This window comes from Nanorana parkeri, unplaced genomic scaffold (genome assembly GCF_000935625.1).
Source record: "Nanorana parkeri isolate BGI_ZX_2015 unplaced genomic scaffold, ASM93562v1 scaffold353, whole genome shotgun sequence".
NCBI classification, from domain to species: Eukaryota; Metazoa; Chordata; class Amphibia; order Anura; family Dicroglossidae; genus Nanorana; species Nanorana parkeri.
In genome coordinates, this window is record NW_017306621.1 from 1,001,473 (window position 1) to 1,023,358 (window position 21,886).

The 21,886-nt window shown below is 40.8% G+C and overlaps 1 protein-coding gene across 3 annotated transcripts in view; it reads right to left on the reverse strand.

Moving 5' to 3' along the window:
* The window catches only part of MYOF (myoferlin), a 120,439-nt gene that overhangs the window by 39,443 nt on the left and 59,110 nt on the right, over positions 1–21,886 (reverse strand). Inside the window, exons 17-30 of one of the 3 annotated variants that reach the window (XM_018558691.1) lie at positions 21,519–21,528; positions 20,693–20,807; positions 18,876–18,989; positions 17,700–17,877; positions 15,961–16,085; positions 15,022–15,128; positions 11,752–11,944; positions 10,314–10,469; positions 9,918–10,049; positions 7,875–8,038; positions 4,552–4,666; positions 3,947–4,052; positions 1,901–2,040; positions 1,102–1,275 (exon numbers count right to left, since the gene is read on the reverse strand). In XM_018558691.1, the coding sequence (XP_018414193.1) occupies positions 1,102–1,275; positions 1,901–2,040; positions 3,947–4,052; positions 4,552–4,666; positions 7,875–8,038; positions 9,918–10,049; positions 10,314–10,469; positions 11,752–11,944; positions 15,022–15,128; positions 15,961–16,085; positions 17,700–17,877; positions 18,876–18,989; positions 20,693–20,807; positions 21,519–21,528 (1,829 nt within the window). Of the gene's footprint in view, positions 1–1,101; positions 1,276–1,900; positions 2,041–3,946; positions 4,053–4,551; positions 4,667–7,874; positions 8,039–9,917; positions 10,050–10,313; positions 10,470–11,751; positions 11,945–14,723; positions 14,730–15,021; positions 15,129–15,960; positions 16,086–17,699; positions 17,878–18,875; positions 18,990–20,692; positions 20,815–21,518; positions 21,529–21,886 lie in introns of all 3 variants that reach the window. The other 2 variants (XM_018558690.1, XM_018558689.1) reach the window with 2 other exon arrangements.

Here is a 21,886-nt window from a genome sequence, read left to right on the forward strand (position 1 = left end):
AAAAAAAAAAAAAAAAAAAAAGATACAGGATGTGTAGAAACGCCTGTTATGCAGAGTTCTTTCACGTTAAAAAGTCGTTTTTCTGGCAAAAGTATTAAAACATTAATACATTTTTATGGCACTGGGTAGACCACTTCAGGATAGAGGCTAGTTTCACACTTGGCGATTTATCGCACAAATTTAGCTGCGTGACATTGCACAAAACAGCGATTTTCATTCAAGTCTATGGAAGCCGTTCACACCTTTGCGATTTTTCATGCGGTAGAAAATCGCCTGTCACGCAAAAAAGGTGCAGAAGCTATTTTCAGTCGGTTGTCGCACAATTAGGGTCCCATGGACATCTCTATGCATTGAAAAACGCGCGGTTTTCAAAGCAAAGTCGTGCAAACAGAAATGCGCGTCAACTGCACGAAAACAGCTCACCAGCTCAATCGCCTAGGTGTGAATCTAGCCTAAAGTACAGAAGACTTTCTCTGGCTAGCGATGTGTGCTATCTGGACAACAAGAGGTAAATCTTAAGGTGCCCGCACACCTTGCGATAATTGTACGATAATCGCGGGAAATCCCGCTATCGTACGATTATCGCAAGGTGTGTGGAAGGCGTGCGACCGTTTCTACTGTACGGTCGCACGACTTTTATCTTAGGAACATGTTCGAAAACCGGGCAAGAATCGTACGATGTCAGCGGGTGTGTGGCATGTTTGTAAGATAAATGCCGCACGGGCCGGTGTGCGCAAGCTGCCCCTTCAGCATTGCGGTCATCAGAAGCCGCCCCTCTGCGGGGCAGGCTTGCGATTATCGCAAGTACGATCTGCCTGTCCAAGATGGGCAGATCGTACGTTTTTTTTAATTACCTTACAACCATCGCAAGACAAAAGTCTTGCAATGGTTGTAAGGTCTGTGGCCAGCTTTATACTTAAAGAAATCAAAAGCCTTCCCTGAAACTTAAGACGTTAGCATGATACACACAGTCCGCTATACAGAAGACAGATGCAGTATACCGCTATTTGAGCATTCAGAGCACTCATGACAACCTCCACTCCCCTGTTATAAATGAACCCGTCACAGAACTATATCCAGAGTCTTTTCCCCAACACTCACAAGAGCTCCTTCCAGTTTGAAAATGGCCGATGCTCCGAGACTCTCGGAGGGGGCCATTTTTCTTCTCCAGCGTCTTCGTCGGATCGCATCAGAGCTTCGCTGTTTCAAGTGAAATTTCCAGCCTATAAGAGCGGCATATTCCCAGCCATCCTGATCCTCCTGAGAAAGGGTTGCCTGCATCAAAACAAGAAAATGCAATAGTGCGTTATGATGGGTGGTAAATACGACCTATATTCTTACACCAATTACACCAGCTTTGCAAGCCATTGTAAGGCTTATGCCAAATGATCATTGATCAAGTGTTATGACAACTCAGTCATAGGTCACACTGCACACATTAAAGGACTTACCTTAAATGGTGCCTCTTGATCTGATCATCATCTTCTTTTCTGCTGGCCGGTCCCACCCCGGAGGCTGGCCTCCGGTCCAGCGCTGACTGTCCTACAGAGTCTGTGCATTTACTTACTTTGTGTCTCTCCTCGTCTCTCGACTGAAGATCTCAGCTGCGCATGCGCCCGCCCCCAGATCCTTTGTGGCTACCCGAGAATCTTCAGATGTTTGGACAGGAGCGTGTGGCGAAGACACAGGTAAGTTTAAACCCGTTTGAAAAGTTTTTTTTTTTTTTAATAATGTTTTTGCATATATCTACTGCTTGCTAGCAGTAGATATAAGCAACAACCACTAAGGGTTTAATAAACCCCAGATAGCAGTAAAAAGCAAACAGGGGTTCTAATTCCTTCCCACCCTAGCCAAAAGTATAACAGGAAGCCATACACTAGTAAACTGTGCACCGTCTTACCTTTTTGCTTGCGGTGACATTAGGGTCCTTTTTCCTCTTCCTCACCAGCCTCCGTCTCCTGTGAGTGTGGTACATTTTCTCTGCAGCCACCCAAGACTTGGGTTTGGGGTCTGGGGGAATGGTGATGCCATATTCCCAACCTGTAGTGACAGCCCACACCTTAGTAAATAATTATTCTGTTTAAGCAGCCAAAAGCTGAGCACCATTGACTGGCTGTCTTTAGTTTAGTATTTGGAGTCCTGGAACCAATTTGTAGCCAGTGAGTCGGTCAGAGCAAAGTCCAAATTACCAATCTGCAAACTTGTTCAAGGTCAGTGTCTTGACAGCCAGCATTTGCAGTAGACAACTTACATGTTGCTCGCAGAACAAGTTTCTTTAGCTACTAAAGTGAAATCAGTATTAACCAAAGTATGATTGGGTACTAGGGGTCATTACTCTTTCTGCCTTGTTGAAGAAGTCTGATAATGTTCTGCTCATTGAGCTTTGACATGATTGTCATCCAGCTACCAGCAGTGATCAAAGCGTTTGGGCTTTCTTTATTTAAAAGGAACAATGATTCAGAATAATGGGAAAGGGAGTCATTTTCGTCCACACACACACACGCGCATTTCTAGCATAGAAAAAATTATACATACATACATACATACATACATACATACATACATACATACATACATACATACATATATAAATAAAACAGAAATGCAGAAATATATATAACCGCCCAGATCACTTGTAGCAGCCTGCATATGTTAGGTATCGCTGCGAACATTGGAGTGAACGCAATCATTCTAGGGCCATAATTCATTGTTAACGCTAAACTGATTATTATTAGTATTTATAAAGCGCCGACAATTTACGCAGCACTTTACTAAGGTCCCTAGCTCACATAGATACGAGGGCAATTTAGAGAGGAGTCAATTAACCTTCCAGCATGTCTTTGAAGCGTGGGAGGAGCCCGGAGGAAACCCAAGCAAGCACAGGGAGAGCTGATGAGTGGTAACGACTGTTAAGTGTTGGATAATTTTGGAGTACCAAGGTTTTCTTTAACATTGCACAGGCTTGCACAATTTTAACGCTTGACGTGTTTGGCATCTATTTACCTCGATGTGACGCCATCTTTGATATTTGCAAAACATGTTTTAACATATGTGCACAAAATTAAGAAAAAAGGCCCCAGCAGCAAAATAATTAAACCATTTCTCCAAAATTATCCAAAAACGTATAAAAAGGTTTGGGCTCTAAAAACTTCAACCACCCGAGTACTGGAGCAATTTTGGCATTTTTGCACACATTACCACAATCTGGATTTTTGGATAGAAAATTACTGTAAAATCCCAAACAAAAACCATACATACTACTTATTTTTACATGTTGCACAAATCAAATTGATATTTTTAGGAAAAAACTAAATGAATGCACACAAACACAAATTTAATGATCCCTTCTCAGACCTGAAGATTTTCTAAAAGCAATGACTATCAAATCTTCAGTAAAAAAAAAAAAAAAAAACTAAATTTCACTAAATTTGAGTGTATCGGCAATATGGGGAGTTGGACTCTACCAGGCCTTACCTATAGTTTACTTTGCCACTGTGAGAACATGGTGCATCAGTTTGAATTGTGAAGGTCTAAGTAAGCAGAGTAAGCATATTTTGCATAGACAGGTATAGAGTAGTCATGTAGCTTTGCCAGCAGTTGAAGGACTAAAGTCCAAATTTTCATTTTAATTACGTTATACTCTATCGTCAGCTCAAGGGGTCTGATAGCATAATGCAGGTGACAGGTTCTCTTTATAGGAGTCATCAGGGGTCTATTAGATCACTGTCACCTCTACTCTGTTGAAGCTTACCTAGCACAGACTAGTGTATGATCAGCTTCTCTGGCCAGAGTCAATGGGTTTTTTACCCTGAAGTGATCACAGCAGAGTTCTGGGTTTTTAAAATCAACAATGGCAGCTTCCACAAGTCAGCCCCAACAGTATGTCTGAGTGAACACACACTTTATAGTGAAATTTAAATATTTATACATCAATTTGGTATCATACCTTTCTCATCCACAGCTCTGTTAATATCAAAGCTCCAGGCATCATCCTCCCACATCCATCCTTGTGGACATTCAAACTCCCCTGGAGACGGGCTCTTCTCCCCATTCTGAAAAAAAAAAAAAGAAGAAGTACAGGAGGATTAGGGATATTTATACTACCATAAATTATATTTAACTTAAGCTACTGAGCTCTAAATACATTTGTCTTTTTGCAGAAGTGCAGATTATCCTGGTAAATATGCAGAATGGGCCTAGATCTGGAAATAAAGAAATGCTCATATTCAACATTTCATATTTTCCTGAAAAAAACCACAAACTACAAAAATCAGGTGTATTTGATTATTGCTCACTATAATACATGATGAAAGCATACACTGCATTGTACATCACTTTTAAATGACCTACAAATGTATATGATAAAATGGTGCAAAGAGCTACAAGTGCAGTGTTGCTAGGCACCCAATCAGATCAGTTTAAAGTGGAGAGAACAATAAAGATTGGTTGAGATGGGCTGCTGCAAATGTATACATTGTTATGAGCCTTGATTAAATAAGCAGGCCAGTCTTTTGGTACCACATTCGTTCCTGCGTTTCTTTCATTACTTACAGCATCTGTGTACGGCACCTCAGGTTGTTTCCATTCACCACCAGGATAGCGACTCTCATTCTGATATACCTCATCTGTGAACTCGCTGTGACCGGCGTCTGCTTCTGTCAGTAAGCTGAAAGACATCCAGCAGATCAGCAATTCAAAGACTGAAGACTAAACGAAACCTTGGCTAGCCTTAAAATATAAATCACAACATGGGGAATATTTATAAAGATTGGTGAAAATAATTGCTTTGTTGTTGCAATGCAAGTTGCATTGCATTGCCATGTTCTTTTCCAGTGTACAGAGGAATAGAAGGTGAACTTCCAAAGAAGAACTAAAATGGCAATGAAAGAAAAAAAAATATCTGTGGAACGTTTCTTTTTTTTCATCTTCCACATGCTATATTGATGGTAAACATTCCATTTATAAAGAACATGGATTTTTTGTGCATTTAGGAGATGAAAATAAACTTAACTCAAATTTATGCTCTGTAAATCCATAGCAGTGTTTTTACTTGGGTCCAAAGTTCATAGCAAATGAGAAGTTAGATTTCCCTGAGCAACTAGACCACCAAAAGCATGCCGTTTGTTTAAACTGCGGTTTCTGGATAGCGAGTGATAAATGGTACCCAACACTGGGGCAGGGACTCGCGTAAATATGAAATATGTAGTCGATAAAAATGTTGCTAATCTTTTGATAATGCTTAAAAATGAGTATGAATGAGTAAAGAGAACACCATCCTCACATCACCAGGATGAATACAGACAATGCTGTCTATACTTATACACCGTGCCACTTGCCAAGAACACAATGAGGGTTAATACCCAAACAGATGAAATGTCTGGAACTGTCCATGACCATCTTAACATTTGTAATCTTGTGCCAAATGCAGCAAATATGTTTGGAGATTTATTTACAGCCTTTCTGCTCTAGTCCACAGCGTTTACCTGTGGGCTTGTGTCTGCTGTGTATGGGTGGCAGGGAACGAAGCTTTGCACTTTTCAGCGCATCACGCTGTTTAGGTTTTTTTTCCCGTTGCACGGCAGCCGAGTTGCCTTGTGGGGACAGACTGACTTCAGGTGTGTTCTGATGCATTGCAAAAAAAATTAACATGTCTGCATTTATCTGCTAGGCATTGCAAACCCAGCTTAAAATCAGTGTTGCATTGTGAACAAGACATAGAAATGTTAATTTTTTTTTAGGGATGGACAGATATTTCGGCCGACGAAACGTATCGGCCGAAAATGGCACTCTTGGCAAAATGCCCAAAGAGCAATTCTTTTGGATGAAATAGCAGTGCATCTGTGATTTCTCTCCTCCCCGCTGGGCGCTGCTCTGTGTCCAAGCAGGGAGGAGAGAAACTGTCACATGAGGCAGAGCTGTGTGGGAGGAGGAGAGCGCTGTGAGTGGCCGGGTGTCTACCCCCCATCCCCCTCAGCTGATCGAGGATGGAGAGCGGGTACAAACACTCAGCGATCGCGGAGTGTTTGTAAATAATTGAATACATATGGTTACTGTGTCCCCAATTATGAATGGGAAGTGATCTACATCACCTCCTGTTCATTCATAACTTAAGGACTCAAGAGTATGTTTACTATATCCACAATCATGAATGAACAGGAACACGCAGTATAAAGCCTTGGTTCTCAACTGGTGGGTCGTAACCCAAAAGTGGGTTGCGACCACATGTTCAGTGGGTCACAGCATGCCTTCCACTTTTCTAGGTGAGGTCCCTCAGCCTCCACACCAAAATTTGTTACCTGGCATCAAGTGTAAGCTTGAGGCGGACTGGGCTGTGGCTATGGCAGTGAGGAAGCTCCATCCATATGTACATCTCCCTTGTGTGTCCTGTAGTGGTGCCTGGACTGGAGTGACATCACATTCTTGCTCCTGACACCTCTACAGAGCACACAAAGGAGCGGTACAAACAATGCACATATGGATGGATCTCCATCACAGCACAGCAGCCCACACTGGCCCCCAGACTGAGGATCCACTCCAGTTCTCGTATGGTAGGGAGACTGGGTGGATCTTAAAAAAATATATATATATTTTTTGGAGAGTATATGTGGGTGTGTGAATGTCTGTGGTTGTGAGAGTCATTGTGTTTTTGAGGGCCTTTTCACATTAGTAATAAATTCCACAGTTCCATTCGATGAAAGCACTGTACCATGCAATCGCACCTACCAGGCGTTCCAGGTGTGGGAGGTGCGTTACGTTGCCATTCATTTGAATGGCATCCCAAACGCACCTCCCACCCACAGTCCGATTGCAGTGCGACTTGGGTCGCGACTTAATGACAAAGGACAAATGTGGATCCTGAGGTTACACAGGTTGAGAACCACTGGTATAGAGGATTCCTGTTCATTTATAACAGGGGCTGCAGAAAAAGAGGGCTCTGTGTTCTCAATCTCTTTCTATTTTAAAAGGGAAATATCAGGGGTCTGTTTAGACCCCTAAAAGTAAAGAAATACAAATATTTAATAAAAATAAAAAACATTTTTTAAGGTTTATAAAAAAAAAAAAAAAAAAAAAAAAAAAAAGAAGAAGTAAAATATTTTTAAAAAGTAAAAAACAAACATTGTTTGTTTCAGCCTGACAATTTTTTTTATTGCGGTTTTAAAATTTTCATTTCGGTGCATCTCTAGTTTTTTTTGTGTGCCCCGGGGTGACCTGTGTTGTTCTTGTGTAGAAACATGTAGGTCACTACACATATTGTGAACAAGCCCTTACTGTACTTTTTAGCAACATTAACATGTAAAGAGAAGAAAAAAAAAAATATGAATAAAATATAAATAAATAAAAACATCGGTACACAGCCAGTCCTGTCCTTACGCCTTACTGCTTCTCTTGAAGGTTCTGTAAAATGAATAACCAGGGACAGCAAAAAAAATTTTTTACAAAATGAAAATCTACATTATTCTGCATCTGTTAGCTGTGACTTTGCTGCCATCTTGTGGCCTTGTGCAAGAAAGTCTAACTTTAATGGGATGTAGACTTTCCTTGTCCTGGCCTAAGGAGTGCCCCAGCATCAACATTTATTAAACAATTGGCCTAGAACACAAATGCATGTTATATTCATGCAAACAAGTTCCAGGAGATCAGCATTACAGCCACAACTAGAACATAGAATTTCCAGAAGATTGGAAAAGAAAGCACACCTTTGTCTCATGAGAGGTTCTCTTTAAATTCCAGAACCGTGTTCTGGTAGTCCCTCATCACTGGAAGATATTTACATCACCTATTCAAGCTGTAAACTGCTCCAGGCACTTAAAATTTTACATGTAATTTATCAAATGCTTTCCACCAGATGCTTAGAAGACCCCTGCAATTCCCACCTCCTCTCAGGGTCCACAGCCCAGTCATCCTCCCACTGCCAGCCCTTAGGCGGAAGAAAACTTTCTTGCTTGAGCTTGATTGTTCCAGTGACATCAGAAAATTTGTGACGCTTTAGTAGACCTGTGGTTCCCCATTTGCCGAACATCAGAGCTTGGTTCTCATACTGGTGAGAAGCAACACAAAAATCAAATTTTAATGCAATCAGTTTTTTTGTTACCTTTGAGAAATATAAAAATATACACACGTATACTATATCCATCTATCTATATATACACACACACACTTTCATTTCTTTGCAAGTTTGCCCACTTACAAAGAAATGAAAGGTCTATAACTTTTTATCATATGTTTATTTTAAATGGAGACAGAATAGCAACCAAAAATCCAGAAAAAAAACACGATACAAATGTTATAAATTGAGTTGCAGTTCAGTGAGTAAAATAAGTATTTGATCCCCTACTAACCAACAATAATTCTGGCTCCCACAGACTGGCTATATGGTACACAGATTAGTCCTGTCAATTTAAGAAGGTGCTCCTAACGACAACTCGTTCTGTATATTAGAAAAATGCTTAGAAAGAAAAATGCTGACTATGACCCCAAGAGCACCATCCGTACAGTCAAGCACAGAGGTGGAAACATTATGCTTTGGGCTGTTTCTCTGCTAAAAGGTACGGGCTGACTTTGCCACATTGAGGGGCCAATGGACGGGGCTATGTATTGTACAATCTTCCCTCAGCCAGAACACTGAATATGGATCGTGGATGGGTCTTTCAGCAATGACCCAAAACATACCACCAAGGCAACAAAGCAGTGGCTCAAGAAGAAGCACATTAAAGGTCACTGAGTGGCCTAGCCAGTCTCCAGACCGTCATCCTATAGAAAATGTATGGAGGTAGCTAAAATGTCGAGTTGCCAAGCGACTTTAAAGGATTGAGAGAAGGTCTGTAAAGAAGAGTGTTCCAAAATCCCTCCTGAGATGTGTGCAAACCTGGTAACCAGCTACAAGAAACATCTTACCTCTGTGCTTGCCAACAAAAATCAAAAAGTATTTAAAAAAAAAAAAAAAAAACCACACAACTTAAAAGATTTCTATTAATGTTTTTAGAGAATGGAAAATTTTGGAAAATATTCTTATCATTAAAGTTTTGTTTACTTTGTTCTCTCTCCTTTGGCAGCAGATTGACCAAACCAATCTGCTCCAATTAAGTAAATGGCAGAGTGACATTACCATTTTACAACAGCTCCAAAAGGAAGACCAGGGGTACAAAATGGTGAAGTTTAAGGCGAAAAGTGGTCAGGCATCAGTTGCCATCGCATATTTGGATCCTTTTAGCTATAAAGTATAACTAGTATACGAACTGAAAATCAAATCTTAAATAATTTTTCCAGCTAACAACATCTATGCACATACATGAACTAAGTCATTTAAAATGGTCACATTTGAAAATAAACAAGTCATTAGATCAACTGGAATTGCCGGACCATCCAAGTTTATTATACAGACATTCCTCGGTTACCGACCTACCTGCTTTGCGTTCACTCGCACTTACGCCGGACCGGCGATCAAGCTCCGACCTTGCGTGTCCGCGTCAGTATGACGTGGCCCCGGCGAAAGTGATGTCCTCCGATCTTCACTGCGGGTCCCGGTAAGTATTTTCATTGCCCGATGTACAGTACACTGTTCGGTACTGTACATCTGCAATGCTATACAGTACTGTACTAATGCAGTACAGTACTGTATAGAGTCCCTCACTTAACGACCAATTCGTTTAACGACCTGGTCATAGGAACGGAACTCGGTCGTTAAGTGAGGAATACCTGTATTTTCCCAGCCACATTGTGTTTTGCACGCTTTGCTTTGGACTTGTATTTATTTTACATTATGGAGAACACAGCAGGAGCAGCAAGAACACCCATGTAATAACAGTGCGGAGTGGAGTCAGTGGCTGACCCAGGCAAACAGACTCCACTTTCTGGCCTTTCCCACCAATGAAATACGAATAAAAAAATTATAAAAAAGGAAGATTTAGCCATCTCACCATCTCTGCACACACACTGAAAGACCCCTCAGAATAGCTGTTAAATTTCTTCTCCTCTGCGGACAGCCCCAGCCAAATGTTGACTCTCACCTGGGCAGGAAGCTTCACACCCTGGTTTTTATCCATCGGGTACTAGAATGAATTTCAGAGAATGTAGACATATGTTACAACAATGAACACTCAGACATTTTTGCTGTAAGTACAGACCAGTCTTGGAAGCAGTAAATGCTTTGAAGGAGGAAATTCATATAATGGTACACATCTTTGCCAACATATAGTGCTTTGATTGGGGTGGAAAAGTTGTAAAGATTTAGTTCTTCACCCTGAGGGCATTTCACAAATTGACTAATACTCCAATACTGAGCTGCATTTTGGTGACTTTAGCTTGATTTCTACCTGTAGGAAGATGGTCTGGGTCTTTCCGCAGTATTTTCCACAGGCTTCATCACTGGCGGTGGAGAAGAGGACTTGGTGGGCCGGGATGCGAGCACAAGCCAGCCGCTTCTCCGCTCTGATCATCCAGATGACCACATCCGGCATACTGTTTTGTGGCTGGAAGAGATTAACACTAGGCATGTTCAGATAAAAGGTCGGACTAAAAAAAGTACATCTGTTATTATAGATAATTGTAAATTCTGTCTATTGGTGCACAACACCGCGAATGCCTAGCAGTGCGCTCTTTGCAGAATACTTGTCTAATTAGAGCACTCCTGTTTAGACAGGAAAATGGCATTAGAGATGTTGTAAGGTCAAAGGTTGCATCAAAAATCCAAAGTCCATCCATTATTTAGCGTTTATGGCCAGATTAGGTCACTTAATTGTAACTCTCTAGAGAACTGCCACATCCTCTATACCAGGGGTAGCCAAACTCCGGCCCTCCAGCTGTGGTGGAACTACAAATCTCATGAGGCATTGCAAGATTCTCACAGCCACAGACATGACTCCTGGGAGATGCATCATGGAATTTGTAGTTTCACCACAGCTGGAGGGCCAGAGTTTGGCTACCCCTGCTCTATTCCCTTCACAACTATTAACAGATTGCATTACATACATCGCAGTGTGCAAATTTCTAATCTCTCAGAACGGTCACATTTATTGTCTGCATGTTTCCATTTAGACACATTCGGTATTTTAGGACATACTCTGTGAAACTACCTCTAACATTATGGGGGAGTGTGTTTTGGAGGAAGTTAGGTTGTCACAATACAATCAAAAGAGGCTCAAACTAGTTTAATACTAGCCCAAACCCCACTTATACTGTGGGGGGAATTTATCAAAGCAATTGAGACAGTTTTAGCCTGTTAGATAATTTTATTTTCATGTGCAAATCTGTCTTTTAACATGTGCCCCTGTTTTGACCTGAACTTGCACTACTTTTTCAACTGCACGTTTTTTGCACCGGTTTTCATCTGCACTTGTTCGGTGGCTGTATGAAACTGGAGCATCACCTACGAAACCAATCACAACTTAAGCAGTCCCCATGACCACTTCAAGAAGCGACAGTTAAGCTTTTTGCCTGAAGTTACAAGTCTTCTTTCCTGGAGTCTATTAAACCTCTTTTAATCAACATTACACTAGCTTCATAAATCTGGTGCAAATATATTCCGTGCAAATTCAAACACTCGCAAATGCTATGATAAATTCCCCCCTGTATGTTTCTTCATGACAGAATTGCATGTGTGTTTATTACATTTCTGGAAACTGTTTTAGAAGTCGTAGATGGACTCCTACATAATGGTGCCACCCTCTTCATTTAGGTCACTTAGGAGGTAGCTTGTATAGGTTGAGCCAGCATTTCCAAAAAACTCAATAGTATTGCACACAACATACTGACCTCCTCAGATATCTGATTCAGTCTCTCCAGCCAGTCCTCTATCTCTACAAGTGTTGCTTTTACATCAGTGGCTTCGGCCCTCATCTTGACTGCGGCCTCCCCGATCATCTTTAGAGACATCTGTCTGAGCTTATGTAGCTGAATGTCCAGCATTGTGACATTAGATTTCCCTTCCAGAGAGGGAAAGGGTTTCCTAAACAGTGGCCAACCACAGTGAAAATCACATATATGCTCTAACAGCTAAACAAAAACAAAATGTGTAAAAAATGAATTAAAAACATAACATTTAGTTTCAGGCTTTTCCCAAAACAATTAAACATGATTCTATACATCTACAAAAGTATGTAAAATGAGACCTCATACCACCTGGAACCGCAAAAGCTTGCATAAGGAATAACCTCCCTAATAAAATTAGATTACTTTACTGTCCTGCCTTCGATGAACCACGCATCCTGTCCTTTGCACAAGCAGTGTCACCAGCATGGTAGAGTAGATGATAAGTGATAGAAAGTACTCCTAGGTGACAACATCCAAGCCTTGGTCAGATTGAGGAGGGAAACAGAAAAGTGGTGAATGGGAAATTAAATACTTAAACTAGCAGCTACAGGATTGTCATACAAAAGCAAAGCCATTTTGCATTCATATATTGATTACTATGATTATGAATTATATGAATAATAATTCACAATTATTTGGTTTTCACTGATTTTATCATTTGATCATGTACTCTACTAATAGCTTATTTCACTCTCCCCATTTCAGATTGTGATCATATAAATGATATGCAACAATAATTATATTTTGTGCCATCAGTCATGGAGGCAATGCTTAGCTCCCGAAATGTGTTGGGCTTTGTTTACAGTTTTAATCTGATATTACAATGGAATAAAATTTGCGCCTGGACTAACACAGCATGGCACACCAATTCAAGATTTAGTCTTTCCAGTCACAGCTCTAGGTGACAATGAAAGCCCTTTGGTGTGCAGACATTTTCTATCTATATTTATTACACATACACTCTCTACACTACTGGGTTGTAATAAGAAAAGTTTCAGGGATTCAGTGCCCCCATTCACTCCCTTTAATCCTAACTGTACAAAAAGTATTTTTTTCCCACCTCTCTACCTCCCATTCACCTCTAATCCATCCAAATAGGCTTTGGTATCCTCGCACCTTGTGAAGTCCGATATACTCACCAAACTTTCCCCTCTAGGTCCATCACCATTTCTGGGTGGGAGGGCCACAAATTCAGTGGCATGATGGCGACTGAGACAGCCAGTTCCGTTTACTCCCCTCTGTTGATGTCGGTCCTCTTCTGGATCCTTAGAGGACCCTGACCAATGGACATCAAATAGCAAGTCTCCGTGTCATGCAGGTGTTGACGTGGACACTAAAAGAATAACCCTTGCAGGAGGTAACTAGAAGAGGTGAAGAGCCAGGGGTGCGACATCACTTGACTGCAGCTTAAGGGAAGTAGCAAAGGGCTTTTAAGATAGGGATTCGTGTATCCAGTGATCAGATAGTGGTGCATGGGAGTGAGGGGTAGACATGTGCTATTCGTTTCGTTACGAATCGAAATTCGTACGAATTTTCCTGAAATTCGTAAATTCAGGAAGCATCCGAAATCCGAATTGCAGTTTCCGAATTATATCCGAAATACGAAATTCCGTTAACGAATTTCGGATCCGAATTTCTTTGAAACGGGAACTAATATTACCCCTGTAAATGAGGTTGAACAACATGACAAGATTTTTTTTTTTATCCGAAATACGGATCCGCTGCTGCTGAGGGTTGCATTACAATACACAGGCAGGAAATACGAAATTCCGTTGACGGAATTTCGTTCCATTACGAACATTCGTTATGATGAAGTTAAAAAGCAAAATATATATTTGTTAATATTGGAGTTGAGGAGTTGTTTTTTTTATTCGAAATCCGTTAACAGAATTCGTATTTCGTTTGGTTGACCAATCAGAGGTTTTCTCTTCTGCTGCTGCGAGTTGCATTACAATACAGGCAGGAAATACGAAATTCCGTTGACGGAATTTCGTTCAGTTACAAACATTTGTTATATTGAAGTTAAAAAGCAAAATACCTTTGTTAATATATTGGAGTTGAGTTTTTTTTTTTTATCCGAAATGCGAAATTCGGATCCAAAATCCGTTAACTGAATTCCGTATTTCGGATAAAAAAACAAACAAAAACAAACTACCATCGACTCCAATATTAACAAAGGTATTTTGCTTTTAACTTCAATTTAACGAATGTGCGTAACGGGACGAAAATCAGTTAACGGAATTTCGTATTTCCTGCCTGTATTGTAATGCAACTCTCAGCAGAAGAGAAAACCTCTGATTGGTCAACCAAACGAAATACAAATTCTGTTAACGGATTTCGGATCCGAATTTCGGATTAAAAAAAAAAAACTCATCATCAACTCCAATATTAACAAAAAGGTATTTTGCTTTTGGACTTCATCATAACGAATGTTCGTAAAGTTACGAAAATGTGCCGAAACTAACGAAAATTCGTATTTCGTACGAATCCAAATTGAGTTTCGGACACGAATTACGAAATAACTGATATTCCGAAACGGAACGAATATGTTGACGGCGCACAAGTCTAGTGAGGGGTGCACAGGAGATGAAATTTATTCTGCAGTTAGGCTTTAAGCAGTAAACCCTGGCAGAAGTGCTAATCTCTCACCACTACCATTACTAGGGATGCACCGATACTTTTCAGATACCAGTGCCGATACTTGGCCACTTGGCCATTTTCATGAGAACTACCAGGGTTGCAGTGGTTGCAGCTGGGACCTAGCTCTGGCGCTCCACCACTGTCCTGAAATCATTAGTCGATATTGTTTTAGAAGAACTGTCACATGACAATAAACAAAAGTGTATCAGTATGTGTACTTGCAAAAATGGTATCGGTGTGTCCCTTTATTTATATTTATAAAAACAAAATCACACATTAAAAGAGAGGTGTACAAATCCCAGGAGCTCCGTGTGCTCCTTACAAAGGACAGCTGCCTCCTAACTTTTAAATTTCTCTAATCTAGGAGCTGGAAAAAGGATCTGTACATGTACCAAGTACGGTACTTGGTATCGGTGCATCCCTATTACTTTAAATACACTTTAAGCAGTTTTATAGTGGAACTACATCCATAATCTAGGTGTACAGATAGATACACAAACATTCATAATGTGCATGCACCAAGCATCATTAGCCAAAATATTTTTATAATCAAAAAAAGTGAGAGATACATACATAGTGTCTTCTATCAGCTGATCAATTAATCTTAGCCATATCTCTGCCAGCCGGGTATCAGGAACCTTAGCCTGGATTGCCGATTTCAAGGTGGCAATGTTGGATTGCTGCAAACAGAAATTTAAAATATTGAAAATCAGGTGGCAGTGTAGGAAGACCAAATTAAAAATAAATTTAAACCTGCAAGAATTTTACATGTTCATTCAGCTGGTCCACGTAAAGCAGTTTTCATATTACATATACAGTGGGGCAAAAAAGTATTTAGTCAGCCACCAATTGTGCAAGTTCTCCCACTTAAAAAGATGAGGCCTGTAATTGGCATCATGGGTAGACCTCAACTATGACTGACAAAATGAGAAAACAAATCCAGACAAATCACATTGGCTGATTTGGAACAAATTTGCAAATTATGGTGGAAAATAAGTATTTGGCCAATATCAAAAGGTCATCTCAATACTTTGTTATATATCCTTTGTTGGCAATGACAGAGGTCAAACACACCATAGCGGAGTTTGGAGTGTGACTGTTTGAACTTGTTATCAGGACACCTGTCCACAACCTCAAACAGGTGCCATTGATACAGGTAATGAGTGCAGGACAGAGCAGCCTCTTAAAGAAGGTACAGGTCTGTGAGAGCCAGAACTCTTGCTTGTTTGTAGGTGAACAAATACTTATTTTCCACCATAATTTGCAAATAAATTTGTTCCAAATCAGCCAATGTGATTTGTCTGGATTTGTTTTCTCATTTTGTCTCTCATAGTTGAGGTCTACCTATGATGCCAATTACAGGCCTCTCATCTTTTTAAGTGGGAGAACTTGCACAATTGGTGGCTGACTAAATACTTTTTTGCCCCACTGTATTAGTAGAAAATAGGAAGGCCATTGCAGATTGAAAAGCAGATCAATGACACAAAATATTATTTTAGACCGTAATCTTACCAGACGTTCTGTCATAGCCAGCAAAATGTTGACAACATCTAGACGATGACTAATATCTTCCCAGTTACATGTCATCGTTACTACAGGTTTAGTGGCAGACCATGGGAGATAGTAATAGAGGTTACCTGCAAGTGTACAGAAGTTATCTTTCAGACGTTCACAGAATGACTGAATTTACAGCAATATAAAAGAGAAATGGTAAAGGCTCTCTTTAAATCATTTAGGGTCTGCACCGATGGAATCAGTTTGGCATCAATTTAAAATGCTCCTGAGATCATTTAGAACTTAGACAGGTGCATTTGACCTGCAGTTGACCTTCTGACCTGCCTCAAGAGCATTTTGCATTACCATAGACTTGTATGGGAATGCAAAACCCATCTGAGGTGAACAAAAGCCCTTAGACACCTTAAATCATGTTTAGATGTTTCAACATGACAAATATATTTAAGAAAAAAGTAATTAGGTTTAAACAACATTGTTAACCATGAAAATGATTTAATGGAAAAAAAAAAGTTTCAGTGAACAAACTCATCTTGTTTTTTCGGGTTGCTATGTTATGACCACAACAGGCACATTGTTAGGATGCAGAGCGCCTCCAGGTGGCGCTGGAGCCGAGCCCTGCAGTTCCTGGGCTCACCTGCAGGATTCTCCAGGCAGCCAGGGGCTGCTAGGTGCCAGACCACCACTGGGTGGGGCTGGTACCTGCAGCTCCAGTTCTCACCTGTGGGTGTCTCCCAGCTGCCAGGAATCAGCCCATTAGGTAATACTCCTGGGAGAGTATTTAACCTCTTGCCGTCCGCAGTAAAAAAACGGACGGACGGCACTGCAGCATCTGCGGGTATTGTAAAGTAGCCACAGCTCCAAGCTCACTCCTGTGATAGATTATAACTTCAATACAAATTCTAAAACTAAAAGTGAGAGTGTAGTCAATCACAGGAGCAAGCTTGGAGTGGTGGCTACTTTACAACACACACAGGTACCATGGAGAACAAAAGTAGCCCCCCTCCTGAAGGAAGGACAGTGTTGGTACCAATTCAGAGAGGATTTGAGGATCTACAGCTGAGTGTCATTTTAACATAAAATATTAGTGTCAAAGAAAGCACTAAAAGGAAGGAAAAGGTTTTTATTATGTAATGAGTGTTCATGATGCCCGTTCAAGACAACCAGATACTGGCCCTGATAAACTTATTAATGTTGAACTACAAAAAAAATAGGTGTACATAAATCCCCCCAAAAATGCTACTTCTTAGTATTCAGCTTACTCTGACTTGTTATGCAACACAGATTTTTTAGAGTCAGAACAAATGGGTTGCATGAGGTGCAGACCGCATATTGTTCCTCATGCAGATCTACAAGATACTGCATAAGAGTTTTGCTACAATGTAAATTAAAAGTCCATGCAACTGAGGATTTTTATGTAGGTTTCTGGCTGTGTTTTGTTCAAAACATCTCATTAAGTACATATGTAAATTTAAATTTTATTTGATTAATCTGCACTCAAATGTAGAATGTTTGACTTTTAGCACTTTATGATTTAGTATTACATGCATGAAAAGCGTTACTGTGCCTTACAACCCTCCTAATGTACCGCTGCTTGTTGGTCAGCATTTATAAGATGCATTTACAGTAAGTTGTAGAAGAGATGGCATGCTTTTAGCATTCTTAAAGGATGCATGTTCTCACAGAAAATAAAAATGCACCTTCTGCCTGCAAATATATATATTATATAAAAAAATTACCATCAAATACTGCGCGGCTGTACTGAGTTGTTGATGCCAGGGGTTTACAAGTGCTATCAAATTTGTTGCCGTAGTTTCCAATGCTGACTTCGAATTGTATGGCTTCACCGATATCTTGTAGCATGGAGGCGGCATGGAAGACAGCACACAAGCTAAACTTCCGGCGGCGCTGATATTTCTAGAAAAACCAAAGTGGACTTTGACTCAGAGATCAGGAACTTTCATTCACATTATTACATTACAAACAGCAGGGATTTTTCCCCATAATTGATTCACAATCAGCTACTTTCAGATGCTGGATATGGAATAAACAGGATGGGGACTATAGTATCGTCATAGAATCCATGTTTTTGTCCATATATGTGGCTTCCGCAATGGCCTGTTGCTGTGCTGGACCACAGCGAGATGATTGGCTAACATGAATATAAGCAAAAGGAGCGGGAGGACCAGGTGATCATACATAGTGTTTAGGGTTAGCTTTAAAGCCATATGGGACAATAAAATTCACAACTGATATTTTCCCTAAACTGAGAAATATGTAGGCTGCCGTTGCTGGCCACCTCCTGAAAAGGCTAGCTGCAGGCATTGCAGAGGAATTCTTCCTCAAAGTTCACAAGTGAAACACTGAGGTTGTCCACGTTGGTTCTCCCAGCATAGTGTTCCACCTTCCAGAACACATTTACAATAGACATTAGAAAGGATGGTGAGTTACTGCTAAGAGGAGGGAGCAGGGTGAACTGAAGTGCTGAGAGAGACTTCAACAATTTTAGTCCTTCAAACTTTGATTAATTCCTCCACAGCTACAGTAAATGCTTGTTCTAGAGCCGATTTACAGCATATAAAAAAATATGCAAACATTGCCATAGCCTAGCCTTAATTTTAACCAACTTAGTCAGCATGAAAGACAGGAAATAAGTATCTTCAAGTGGAAGTCAGCAATGCCACCTATATACAAATCTCAGTAAAGGTTTTCTTTCATAGGAGCATGGAGAAGAGTGATGAACAGGAGGTAGCTACATGGGAATTTTTCTGGAAGCTGAAGGCACTGTCCCAGGTTTGGGTGTCTACGAATGTAATCTAAATGCAGTTCATTGCTACGATGGTGCAGGTCAGCAAAGGACAAAGATTGGTAGAAAAAAGCCAGAAGAAATGTAGAACAGCTTAGTCCAGCATTACCTCAACAACCAAAACATCATCACTGGGGATATCCTCCAACTTTTTACCAGGAGTGCCATCAAGCTTGGTTACCAGCTCTACAAGGAGTCTTCCTCGGTAAGATACACCTTCTCCCTATATGATCAAGAACAGGATTTGTAGTAAAACAGAGCTATCACAGAATAGTTAGCTGCAGAAAGTATACCTTAAAGAAAATGTTTAGCCATTTTTAAAGTTTTGGATAGAAGGGTTAAACAAATGTCATGTTTTACTTCTGCGTTTTGCCTGGGGGGTATCCACCGAGACAGAAACTGAGGGGAAATCCAAAATGTTCACTTGAATGGTACATGATGGGAAATCTTCCAATAGAAAGGTTGTGGTGAAAACCATCAAAGAAGAAATTTCCCCTAACGTTTGACCGATTCCCTCTCACTTCCTATTGCATCTCTGGGACAGTAAGTAAAAGGGAAAAGCTCCCCAGTGAAAACTTAGAGAGGGGAACTAACCCTTGCCTATTTCTAAAATAAAAAGTTTTGGCTTCAGATGCACATACAGGGTCTCATTCATATAAATTGGAGTAAAATAAGCTGGAGCAGCTGGATTGGCCTGAAAGCTGGCTCCATGCTACCACATCACCAGGTGACTAGGAAGCATGGAGCCGGCTTCCCGGCCAATCAGGCTTCCTGGTTGGCCGGGAAACCAGCTCCATGCTCCCTGGTGAAGAGGTAAGCTCCGGTATCGGGATAGGCATCAGGAGCATTTGGGAGAGTATCAGTACAGCACTAATTGCAATGTCAATGCCAAGTACGTTGACTTGACATTGAACCTTCTGATTTCATTCCGATCCGTTTTTAATCTTTCTTTTTTTTTTGGCAAGTTGTATGTGAAGTAACATGGCCCGAGTGACATACATCACTGCATTGGCTTGTGAAGTGTTGCTCGCAATTTCGAGCATGGCCGAGTGACATACATCACTGCATTGGCTTGTGAAGTGTTGCTCGCTTTCATCGCAATGCAGTGGGTTTTTGACCCACTGCATTGCGATGCTCTTTTTTTTTTCAAGCTCTGCTTTATTTCAGTGCAACTAGTGACATTGCAACACTACGGTGTGAACAGTCCCCATTTACACCCAATAGTTTTTCGTTGCCCTTGCGTTAATCTGTTAAAACGGAAGGTAATGCAACGGATCCAGTGTGAATGAGGCCCAAGACTTCTATTCAGAGACAGCCATTGTGGCAGAGGGCTCAGAGGCTGTGGGCAGACCAAAACCATTGAGTCAGCATTAAAGTGACATTAAAAGCTTTCCTGCTGAAAAAAAATCTGTAGGAAAAGAAACAATTAAGCTTTTCTTTGTAGAGAAAAAAACATCCATCCTTTGAGGACAGTAGAAAAAAACCTGAAGCATGCTGGGAGGGGTTATACTGGTTGTTTGCCAATGTCCAAATCCTTCTTATAGGTGGCAGTATAACCCAATTGCCTCTAAATTCTATGTTCCTCAATGAAGAAAGAAATAAGGTACTCAAAACTACCAATTATCATTCACCTATCATTCTATGAAAAAATTAAAGTAATAACTAGTTCAATAATAATAATAATAATGCAAAACCCCAGTGTTTTCAAAACTGAGATACATTTTTCAGTTATAAAATCACAAATTGAATAATGGCTATTACAGAATATTAACAGTTGACCCTACCTGGCAGCTTTCCTACCTGAAAGTCTGGAATACATATTCTGCTACTGATCCCTAGGAGAATAATTTCTTAATTTTTACCATTTTACCCCATCTTTATATCACCGATGTACATGTTACATGTAAATAAAACATTTTAAAGTACCTTGCCATAGTTGAGATCGTCAAAAGGGTCAGGGAACCCAGTAAATTCTCTTGGACTCCCGTAGAGATTCACATAACAAGGACCAAAGGTGGGTAAAAACCCAGTCTCCTTTTCACTCATTCCTGATTGAATGAAATGTAGAATGATTAACATGAACAAACACCAATGGAAATCATAGATACAGGTTGCTCGTATATGATGTCTAGAGAGAATGCTGGAGCACATTTGAAAATATGTATTAAATCTTCCTTCAGCAGTCAATTTGTCATTTGTCTCACTTCCTCAGCTTGGGTTTATCCAGAAAACCTTTTAAACTTTCCAGGCCAAAAAAGGTAATTGTTGCCTAGATCAGTGTTTCTCAAAACGTTTTTCACTCACGGTACCCTTTAAAAGTATGCAAAATTTTGACACCGGAGTCCCCCCTTTACATCAGATCCCCTTTTTACATCAGTATCCCCCTGCAAATCAGAGTCATTACTCCCTCCTTCAGATCAGATTCCTGCTATCAGGAGCCGCAGCAGCAGGGTCAAGGGTGGGAGGTGGCGCAGGCCAGGACAGAGGCAAACTTTTGATCTCTTCTGAATGGATCCCACCCTCCCTGGATTAGTGTCATAATTTTCCATGGTACTGCTGGCCAGCTTGCACCATGGATCGGCATTATGTTGCATGAAAATTGCAAGGCACCGCGGTCCAGATTACATGAGAACTATGAGGCGAGTTCTTTTCACTCACCTCATAGTTCTAGCCGACCTGTGACAGAGTCACAGGTCGGCTCAGTAGATCGAGAAGTGAGCGAACACATACCGACTTTTGCTCACCTCTCGACCCTGTCACAGCTCTGTCGTGACAGGGGAGGGGCTGGATTACCCCCTCCCCGCTCTGATCCGCTAGCGCTAACTGGCGGATCGGACGGGGGAGGGGGCGGGTACAGCTGGCTCTGCCTCTGGATAGGCAGAGCCAGCTGTCACTCACGCAGCTGGGCGGATCCAGAAATAATTGTCGGGATCCGCTTCAGCGTCTCAGTATACCGTGAGCAGTAGCTCATATTCCACATAGCCGACATGGCAATCACATGATTAGGAACCACACTGATTGGTTCCTGATCATCAGTGGAGATCAAGAGGTGTCAGTGACAGTATGGGTCCAAAGCATGTTCTTAGCTGAAAAAGGGAATGTAGGTTAACATTCACTTAG